This window comes from Benincasa hispida, chromosome 9, assembly GCF_027475165.1.
Source record: "Benincasa hispida cultivar pf3 chromosome 9, pf3_genome.v1.1, whole genome shotgun sequence".
Taxonomy (NCBI): Eukaryota; Viridiplantae; Streptophyta; class Magnoliopsida; order Cucurbitales; family Cucurbitaceae; genus Benincasa; species Benincasa hispida.
In genome coordinates this window covers 86,173,422-86,184,783 of record NC_143486.1, presented here as the reverse complement: position 1 = coordinate 86,184,783, position 11,362 = coordinate 86,173,422, and the positions used below count along the sequence as shown (strand labels likewise).

The following is an 11,362-nucleotide window of genomic DNA, read 5'->3' as shown; positions in this document are numbered from 1 at the left end:
ACTTATTTACAAAGGCATTACTTACCGCAATCTTTGAAAAACTAGTGCACAATATTGAAATGCGGCGACTCAGAGATTCCAAGTGATGTTTCCATGAATGAGGAGTAAATATATTTTTTAAGAATATATATTATATGAAATATGTACTCTTTTCCCTTCATTGGGATTTTTTTTTCATTGGGTTTTTTCCTAATAAGGTTTTAACCAGACATATTTCATATATATAATAGACATTTAAGGGGGAGTATTATAAATATTATGATAATAGATGTTCATTAAATGCTCATATTTAGTGTCTATTGACCATGTGTCATGCCCCCATTTCCCAAAATGTTGTCCATGTGTCTCAATATTACAAGTTATTAGTGTCCATGTAATCCACCTTCTACTTGCCAAATTGCCTATAAATAGTGACATTTTGTGGGTTTTGGAAGACACACACATTAGGCAAAGTCCATGAAAATTTGAGAAAGTAGAAAATTTAGAGAAATTTCTAATTTTATATTTTGTTAATCTATTTTATTTTGTTAATTTATTTTATTATTATATTATATTATATTTATTTTAATATTATAATTTATTGATATCTATGTTTTTACTGTGCTCCTCAAATTCACAACAAGAAACACTAAATTGTCTAATTTTGTTATTGTTGGTGGTTTTGTTTCCTAGAAGAAAAACAAAAAATAGTGTGCTTACCAAGATACCCTTGGCAGTGTCGAGTTTTACTCAAGCAGGCCGGAGTAAAGAGTTGAGGCCCATTTCTTAAATAGGCCTTTACAACTCGGCCTTTTACGAAGATTCCTAACTCGCCCAGTGGAATCAAACATCGCGCCAAGGCGCCATTACTGGTTCGTAAAGCAATCGCTCATCTCTCTGCGGCATTCTCACAAACACTTGGAGAGGCGACGTTGCATTGGTAATCTTCCTCCATGTTTATGGCTGTTCGGATTGCTAATCCTTCGAAGGCCCTAATCTCGAATGAGTACAATGTGAATCCTTCTCGTCATCTTCAATTTCTTAACTTGAACGAGCTCACATATTATCTATGCAGAAATCGTTTTGTGGAGTTATGGTCGTGGTCGCAATCCCGGTCGATGACAAACAGTAAGCGCGTTCAGGATAGAAGCCGCTTGAAGAGAGTGCATGATCTTGAATTAGCGACGGAAAAATGGAAGGTAGCTTACAAGGTACTCTTCTTGATTGAAACCCTCAAGCAGGAGCCTGAGATGATAATTCCTGTTAGGAATTTAGAGCAATATCGTAGACAAATCAATCTCCCGAAACCGCATAAGGTCTCGGACTTCATTAGAAAATCGCCTAAACTGTTTGAACTATACAAGGATCAGAGGGGTGTATTGTGGTGTGGAATGACTAAACAAACCGAAGATTTGGTGGAGGAGGAGGAGAAGTTAATTGAACAACAGGCTGACAAAGCTGCCGAGTATGTTACTAGGTTTTTAATGATGTCAGTGAATAAGCGGCTTCCGGTAGACAAAATTGCTCATTTCAGAAGAGATTTTGGGCTTCCACTTGATTTTCGAGCGAAATGGGTGAATGATTACCCTGAACTATTTAAGATGGTGAAGTCTGAGGATGAATGTGAATATTTGGAGCTTGTTTCTTGGAATCCTGCCTGGGCTGTAACAGAGTTGGAGAGGAAGTTTATGGGTGTGACTGAGAGCACTGCTACTCATACCCCAGGTTTGCTTTCACTTCCTTTTCCCTTGAAATTTCCTTCCAATTACAAGAAAATGTATAGATATGGAGGGAAAATTGATCACTTCCAGAAGAGGTCTTATTTGTCTCCATATGCCGATGCCAGAGGGCTACAAGCTGGCTCACTTGAATTTGATAAAAGGGCTGTTGCTGTTATGCACGAGTTACTTAGCTTTACCATGGAGAAGAGACTCGTTACTGATCACCTTACCCACTTTAGGCGGGAACTTGTGATGCCTCAAAAACTAATGAGACTTCTTTTGAAGCATATTGGGATTTTCTATGTTTCAGAGAGGGGTAAAAGATTTAGTGTTTTCTTGACAGAAGCTTATGAAGGTCCGGAGTTGATTGATAAATGCCCTTTGGTTCTTTGGAAGGAGAAGGTATTAAGCCTCGTTGGTTATAGAGGAAAGAAAAAGAAGATTGAAACTTTTGATGACATTTCTGAAATGGAGGACGACAGTTTGGGTTTGGCTGAGAATGACCCTGAGTTGGATATGGAGGATACTGGTTGTTCAGAAGAGACTGCATTAGATGTTAATACAATTGACACGGAAACTAGGGATCTTCTTAGTGGGTAAAAGGATTCTGAACCTTCATGAGCATCCATTTAATCTAATCTTCTTTATTGATGTCTGGAGGAATGAAACCATCAGTTCGGTTCTATGGAGTGAAGTTTAGTCCTGACCTATTCTGAAGCAATCTATTTATCTTATCATATGTATGTAACAGATAACGTCTGCTCTATCAATGTTTCTCTCGGCCCTCCAGCAGAAGGAGTTGCATTTGATCAGAACAATGAAGTGAACATCTCTCCCAAGAATCTTACTGATGCTTGAGGTTTGTTAATTCTCCAATCTTTTATGAAGTATTTGATAAATGGAAATATGGTGTCATTCTCACCAGAAGTGCTCATTAAGTTTCTAACGAGTACACCCAGTTTTAAATTTCAAATAATTACTTGATGAAAGAGCAGGAAGTATTCACGTGCAAGATCTCAGATGTGATCCATCATCTAAAGCACAAGAAATATTATTACCCACCAAGTCAGCATTGAAAGTATTGGTTTGCTCAATGTTAATTGGGATCAAACAAAAATTCCTCAGTTGTTATGAGGTATTGGAATTGGTAATTTCAAAAGATGAAACTTTGCTCTTCTGGAAAAATGGATTTGGAGGTCTATCCATGAGGAAATGGCTCTTTGGCGTAATCTCATTGTTGCCAAGCATTATTCCTCTGGTTTACTTGTTTGGCCTCAGCCTATTCAGCATGGATCTTATAAGGCTCATGGCGATTTATCAGCTCTTGTAGAAATATTGTTGCTTGTCGCGCTAGATTGGGCAATGGTTCATCCAGTTCCTTTTGGCTTGATTCATGGCTTAATTGTGGGATTCTCTCGTCTGTTCAGGTTATCTACACGACATTCTATAACAGTTGGTGATGCGTAGATATTGTCTCAAAGTGCTTGTAATTTATTTCCTTGTTGGAATCTTCTTGATTTGGAAACTGGGCTTCTCTATCGTTTCTATTATCTTCAGCTACATTAGTGGTTACAATGATTCTTGGTCCTGGTCCCTTGATCCATCCAATTCTTTTACAGTCAAGTCTCTCATAGCTGCTTTAGTGAACAACCCTGATCATTCTTCCAACTCTCTTTGTAAGATGATTTGGTCAGACTCTTATCCAAAGAAGATAAAAAAAAAATCTTTGGGAGCTTAGTCTTGGAGCTATTAACACAATTGATAGACTACAAAGACGCATGCCTTATTTATCGCTCTCCCGTTGTTGGTGTATTATGTGCTCAGCTCATAAGGAAGATTCGGGTTACCTTTTTCTTCATTGTTCATTTGCTTCTCGATACTGGGCCATTATTGTTGATGTTTTTACATGGTCTTTTGCTTTTCCGGACTCACGCTATGATTTTCTTGACTACATCTTTGATGGCCATCCTTTCCATGGCGAAAAGAAGACTCTTTGGCTTGCTTTTAATCGAGTGTTTTTTTGTTTCTCTAGCTGGAAAGGAATGGTTGTCGCTTCTGGGATTCTTCTTCCTCCTTCCATAGTTTTATGGATTTGATTTTGTCTCATGTGTTGTATTAGTGTAGACGTTATCGGCCTTTGTCTGATCAAATTCTTATTTAATTTTCCATTGGAAATTTTTTATGTAATCTCACCTTTAGGTGTTTATGGAGTTTTTAATCTTTTATTTCATTCTTCAATGAAATTGTTTCCTTTCTTTAAAAAAAAATGTGCAGAATGATCACATTATGTATAGTTGCAAATGTAGTGGAACTAATCTTTGGATTTGTTGGATTTGTAATGCACATGTAAAGATAATTCTGGCAAACTGAGGTACTTGCAAATTATTTAACATTGAAATATAATTGATGTTTTATTTCAGACATGGCAATGATTTTCTCAAATTGCTTGCAGAATCATTTAGTGCACAGAGGATGGAGCTGCTTGAGATGTCTTTGAAATGGCTCGTCAAGTGGGGGTTGATGCATATCTGTTTCCTGTTTGTTGTTGGATCTGCCACATGAATATCATGACATTCAGGTTTTTTTTTTCTTACTGGTTATATGAATGAATCGGGTTCATTTCTATGTACGGTGAAGGATTATTTTCAATTCCTAAAATTAATCGGTTTGATATGTTGATGAGAATGAGAAGTACTTCAGATTGATTTTCTATTCGAAATTATAATTTATAGTACGGAATCTACAATGGCTTAAACTGTACTGCTTCACACGTCTATTTCCTAGCCTTTGTAATATGTGCTCAATGGAATGCTTTCAACATCTGTAGTAAAAAAGATTATGGCAAAATAGACTTATCTAGCTCATTCAAGGCGATTACAAAAAGTCTTGATAAGCTTTTGGAAGTAAGATTGTGTATAATGGCTTTTCTAGACTGATGTGTATTTTAGAATCCTCTTATGTAGGGAGATATAAAAATTGATGCAATTTAGAACACAAGAGAAGATGGAAAGAAGAAAGTAGAGAGAAATATCATTATTCTCAATTGTAGAACTTCTATTTATAGAGTGGTAAGAATAGTGGTAAGAATAGTTGTTACAAGAACCAAACATGAAGAAGGAAAAATAAAGTTATGGAGATTAATGAATGAATTTGTAACCTACAACATCTACACAATTCTAATATTTATAACAAATAGGTTGATTTTTAACTTTTTTTCCCCTAAAAGAAGAATGTTCTTTTATGATAGTAAATATTACACTTACATGGTCAAAGAATAAGTGAAGAGTCTGAATATTGGTGATAACTGGCAGAAATGCCAGTTATTATAAGTCTTTTATTTAGAATCATGAGGGCTAATAAGTAGAAAATCCGGTGATAATACTTAAAATTTGCGAAAAATTGAGTTTTGCATCAATTAGCACCTAAACCCTCACTGACCCCAATATTATGCATTACTCCATGCCAAAGTGTATTTTTGTAGCTATCGCAAGAATCAAATGCATGCGTTGGAAATAAGCAATCGAAGACAAACGCATGCGCTGAAAGTTGGATCGTATGCGTCCATCGCATGGAAGTTGTGTTAATCGTATGCGTCCATTGCATGGAAGTTGTTGTGATCGTATGCGTCCATCGCATGGAAGTTGCGATAATCGTATGTGTCCATTGCATGGAAGTTGCGGTGATTGTATGCGTCCATCGCATGAAAGTTGCAGTGATCAAGCGAATGCAGTGATCAATTGGAAATTGCGGCCACGGAGTGACAACCATCATAGAGGGACGATCGCAAGATGGGTAGAATGCGTTGATGCTTCAATTGAATCAAGCTTGGACGCATACCTTGGGAGTATCAACAAGATAAGGCGATGTGACATTGCCCATACCGCGAAAAAAGCTTCAGTGAGCCATAACACAATCATTATAGCTGTTGGCGTTTAAACTCTATAAATAACCTTTTGGACCTTCATTTCAAGACGAGGCAGAGGTTTGTGATCACAGATGAGAGCTTGAATGAGATTTTCAGTGAGAATTCTTCATCTCCACAAACCAGACCGAGTGACGACCGGAGCTTTTGTCGGAGATAGAGCTCGAGAAAGACATCTCCACTATTCATCCATGGCACCACCGGCAGCCTTGACGCAGAGTCCTTCCTTTCTCTTCTAATCTCTGTATTATATTACATTTTAGCTTAAGATATTAAGATATTAAGATATTAAGATATTTTGTGATCAATGCAAATCTTGACTCCTTCATTGCCATCTTCTTCATATCTTCATCTCTATCATAGTTTATCTTCAATGTTTATTTATCAAAGACAATCACATGCTTAATCGTGTAGCCTAGAGATAGGATGCATGAAGCAACCCACCGAGAGGTATGCGTTGTGCGAGTATAGTGAGTTAATCCTCTTTGCTTGGTGAGAGGCTGTAGCAATGCTTGTCTATGGGATGTTGCATTACTTGTCTATAAGTTAAATAGCCGCGTCTAACTGCCTGAGAAGGTAAGAGATGGAACGCACTAAAGTAAAGTTCGCATTGTTCCTAGAGATAGGCACAATCTTATGCTTAACACAACCATGTACTATAGAGATATAGTCATACGACCGACCACCGAGAGGTGTGCAATGTGTTAGTGCAATGAGCTGGGATTACTCGGACGATTTAAGATAATAAACATTACTATGCGTTAATGGTTGTTGTGTCTCTACCTATTCTCATCGCAAGTCTTCTATTGTTCAATCTGTTTAGGTAGGAGTAGGAATAGTGTGTAAATCCATTAAACTTCTTTTTGTTTTTTTTATTCATCGCCTCAAATCCATTGCTTCACAAGCATTATTGAGTGATAAGTCCCTGTGTTCGACCTCGGATTACCCGAAAAACTTGCGTTTGCGTTATACTTGGCGCGAGTGTAAGAAAACTTGTGATAGGAATGCGTGATCATTGCATACTAGATTAATGCATCTTCATTCCGACGCATGACCTCAGTCGCATGGGTGCAAACGCATAAGCCATATCTAACGCATGATTTCATGTACAACCCCATCCGTCAATAATAATAAATAAGCAATCTTTCCTAATTCCAACAATTGGTCATCAATACTCACACTATTACAAGACTCCTTATTCATAAATAGCACTAGCAGAAATATAACAACCAATTACCAGCTAATAACAAGTCAGTAACAAATTTAACAAAGAATTAAGATCCGTTTGATAACTATTGATTTTTGTTTTTGAAAATTAAGTCTATAGACACTACTTCCAAATTTCTTCATTTATTATCTATTTTTTACTGATTGTTTAAGAAACCAAGCCAAATTTTGAAAACTAAAAAAAAGTAACTTTTAAAAACTTGTTTTCATTTTTGAGATTTGATTAAAAATTCAACTATTGTACATAAGAAAGATGCAAATAATTGTAAGAAACAGGGAGGAAATAGATTTAATTTTCAAAAACCAAAAACAAAAAACGAAATGGTTACTAAATGAGACCTAATTAATTTTTTTTCCCTTTTTGCAATGACTAACAATTTCTCAACTATTATTAAACCAATACATGTAGCCTAAAAAAATTAGGTCAATTGATATTTTTTTAAAATATTATGATTATTAACCATCATGGGTTGACTTAATGATAAATAAGGAGGCATGACCTTGATAATGAGTTAAGAGGTCATGTGTTCAATCCATGATGACCAACTACTTAAAATGTAATATTCTACAAAGAATTTTGTTATACTCAAATGTTGTAGGATCAGATAGGTTATCTCATGAGATTAGTCGAAAATATTATGATTATTATTTTATTTTTAAGGGCTGCAACAAAGGGCTGGGCCGTTCCAGCCTATAAATGGGCGCTCTTAAACGGTTTTCTTCTTCCTTGAGAATAAGTTGTGGCCAGTACAAGGACTTTTGTCCTTGAGTTCTAAAGATCTTTTACCTGTTAGTGTATTGTTATACAATGGCTTTTCAGGACAACTTTGTTCCTTGAATTAATTTGGTTACAGGTCCAGAAATTTAACTGTTGGGAGCATGTTGCAAAATATATTGTACTGAAAACTATGCTTGTGCCGACTCCTCAAAACCATAAAGCTAGCTAAATATACCTTCTTGGGACATGTCTGTAAGTGCTCTACAGAAACTTTGCTGTAGATGGCTGCAATTTTCCAGACTATTTACTTTGTCAAAACAATCCAAAAGGTGCGTGTTCCTGCATCTCATCTTATATGTGCTGGTTGTTTACTAGAGAAAATGAAGAAACAGATTCATTCAAGTTTTTTGCCACTTATTTGTTAAGCTAATTCCTGGATGATCATCAAGTACTTGAAAGAATGTACAGAACATTACCTTTATTACGGTTGTCTTGATTTCTACGTCATCATCTGTTGAACCAGCTATGCAGTCAGTAAAAGGAACGGAGGCTCCATCGAACAGTGTCAGTAATATTGGTAATGGAATCCGCACCGACGAACGAACTGGGAAAAAACCTGTAAAACAGAAACTCGTGAAAGAAGTCTGAGTCACAAATCTCGCTATCTTTAACACATTTTGCGGCTCTGTCCGTAGTGCAAGCAGCTCTTAGTAGACACCACGTCGTCCCCATGATAAAATAATCCAGGTAAAGCCCTATCTCGATCGGAATTGCATCGAAAGCCGATCAAATTCTCACACCCCTCTAGACTAATTATGCTCAGAAACGTGAAGGAAAAAAAAAGAAGAAGAAGAAGATAAGTAGGGAGGGAAGCTGATTTTCTAATTTTCTCCTTCTGAAGCACTAAAGACAATTTATAGGCCTTGAGAGTGTGCTTCAGAAGGGTAACGTGTGTATCTACGCACAGTGGGGGAACGGAATGAATGACATGAAAGACTATGATAAAAATGGATGACCACGTTAAGTTCGGACGACTGAACTGAACAAATGATGATTTTATTTATTTATTTATTTAAAATAAAGAAATTTTAAATAAAAAATAATTCCACAAGCCTCGCCTTGATTGACCAGCGGCAACGACAACACGCATGGAATGCTTATCATACCACATTTGCCTACCTCCCTACCCATTCTAAAACTTAGGTTCCCCTTGGTGCCCAAACCCACAAGGAAAAGTGGATAAATAAGGAGGCATCTCCTTGTAAAATTAATTAATATGGGATTTCTAATTCTCTTTCCCTTCATTTAAAAAATATATATAAGTTTTCACCAACAATCCTTCCCTTGAAAATTTAAAGTACAAGAAAACATTTTTTACCGAACAATATTAGTCTATACAATACTGTGCATAAGCAAAGGTTCTTACGACTTGCACATTTACATAGTGAAGTTGATTTAGAATATACTAGAGTAACTTTTAGTTTTGAACTCTACTCTAACAGCATCTCACACATAACATTATTAGGGTGTAGTTCGAAAGCCCACGCTTTAAGGCTTAGCACATGTATTCCAGTTTAGTGAACGCTCTAGAGAATTTGCTTAAAATTTCATAGAAAGAGACCCATACTTCCACATTCACATAGGTGAGTCTATCACGAGTACTCCTGTAGTTAGGTATCCCACTTGATATCAAGTATAAATCTAATTAAGAATTAAGTTCAACCTTTCTTACACTTCAAGATATCATGCTGAGACTCTAGGTCATAGGAAGGAAACGTGTGAGCATGATTCACTTCATATCACTTGTGATCAGTTATTGCCCATTGAACCTATTTCTAGCATGATTCACTTCATATCACTTGCGATCAGTTATCACTTGACATCAAGTATAGATCTCATTAAGAACTAAGTTCAACCTTTCTTACACTTCAAGTTATCATGTTGAGACTTTAGGTTACAGGAAGGGAACTCTGTGTTGTTTTTAGCATGATTCACTTCATATCACTTGTGATCAGTTATTACTCGTTAAACTTGTTTCTTTGGTTCTCTAGTCAACCGATTGGATTTTTTCCCACAGTGATTCATCTTTCCATAGGCATGAGTCTCATCCTTTCTGAGGTTTTGTAAACCATCTCTTTGGCTAGTCCTTTCATCAAAGGATCTGTTAAGTTTTCATCATTTCGTATGTGATCCACTCTAACTGCACCAGTAGTGAGGAATTCTCTAATGGTACTTTGCTTACGACGTATTTTTCGTCTCTTTCCGTTGTAATAACGATTCTGAACTTTTGTGATTTTTGCAGTACTATTGAAATGGATCAATATGGCTGGTACCCATTTTTTCCATAGGGGAATCTCTGATAGTAGACTTCTAAGTTAATCCGTTTCTTCACTAGCTATTGCTAGTGCTATCATTTCTGACTCCATCGTTGATTGGGCTTAAATAGTCTGTTCCTTGGACTTCCAAGAAACAAGTCCACGTATTATATTAAAAATATAGCCACTAATAGCCTTTGAATCATCTGAGAAGGAGTTCCAATTAGCATCGCTAAACCCTTCCAGGACAACGAAAAACTTTTAGTAATATAATCTTAGGTTTTGGGTTTTCTTCAATTACTTCATAACCCTTTCTATAACATTCAAATGCTCTATACTAGGTCTGCTTGTAAACCTACAAAGTCATCCTATAACATAAGCTATATCAGGCCTAATGCAGCTAGCAACGTATCTGAGATTGCCTATGATGCTCGCAAACTCAGATTGATTAACACTGTCACCGGTGTTCTTGAACAACTTAACACTAGGATCATAAGAAGTACATGTTGGTTTACATTCAAAGTAATTATATTTCATTAGAATCTTTTCTATATAATGAGATTGATCTAAAGAAATTTCCTTTTCAGACCTAGCACTTTTATACCTAAGATTACATCTGCTTCTCCCAAGTCTTTCACATCAAAGTTTGCACTCAACAATGATTTCACATAATTTATAACGTGTAAATTTGATCAAAAAAATTAACAAATCATCTACATAAAAACATATGATAGTGCATAGATTATTTTCGAACTTATAGTAGATGCATTTGCCATTTTCATTAACTTTGAATCTTTTAGATGTGATGAGATTATCGAATCTCTTGTGCCATTGCTTAGGAGCTTATTTCAAGCCATAAAGAGACTTACCTAACTTGCAAACCTTGTTCTCTTGACCATGGACTATGAAGCCTTCAGATTGTTCCATGTAAATTGCTTCCTCAAGTTCACCGTTCAGGAATGCAGTCTTTACATCCGTCTGATGAACTACAAGGTCGTTTAGGACAGCGAGAGAAAACAACACATAAATTCAGGTGATTTTGGTCATATGAGATAAAGTGTTAAAGAAATTTATGTTTTTTCTTTGTCTGAAACCCTTAGCTACAAGTTTGGTTTTGTACTTGTCAATTGTACCACCAAATTTGAGTTCATTCCTTAGGATTCATTTACATCCTATTGCCTTGCAACTAGGGAGTATGTCTACCAAATGTCAAGTCTTATTTAACTCAAGAGAGTCCATTTCATAATTTATTGCTTCTTTCCATAAATTGGCATCTACTCAGGACAGAGCATCTTTTAGATTCTTAGGATCTTCTTTTACGTTGAAGGTTTGGAAGTCATCCCCAAAATCCTTGATAGTACGAGTTTTTTTTTTTTTTTTGTTTCTTCTAGGCTCTGGGTATGCTTCCTCATTGGGAGTTTGATTTCTAATTGATAGCAGACTACTGGATCTTGAGCCCCTATTATTCCTTGATTTGAAA

The 11,362-nt window shown here is 36.2% G+C and overlaps 1 protein-coding gene across 8 annotated transcripts; it reads left to right on the top strand.

Annotated features, from left to right (window-relative positions):
• Positions 1 to 796: 796 nt before the first annotated feature.
• LOC120087270 (Ubiquitin carboxyl-terminal hydrolase family protein) lies at positions 797 to 5,967 on the top strand. 8 transcript variants are annotated; one of them, XM_090317349.1, is made up of 3 exons: positions 797 to 919; positions 1,055 to 3,127; positions 4,153 to 5,967. In XM_090317349.1, the coding sequence occupies exon 2, from the start codon at positions 1,098 to 1,100 to the stop codon at positions 2,298 to 2,300; it is 1,203 nt and encodes a 400-aa protein (XP_090173475.1). In that variant the 5' UTR covers positions 797 to 919; positions 1,055 to 1,097; the 3' UTR covers positions 2,301 to 3,127; positions 4,153 to 5,967. The 8 variants fall into 8 exon arrangements, with proteins under 8 accessions (XP_090173475.1, XP_038900143.1, XP_090173474.1 ...); XM_090317348.1 differs by adding an exon at positions 3,975 to 4,071 and having other exon boundaries at positions 821 to 3,127; XM_039044215.2 differs by having other exon boundaries at positions 817 to 919; positions 1,055 to 5,967.
• The last annotated feature ends 5,395 nt before the right edge of the window (positions 5,968 to 11,362 follow it).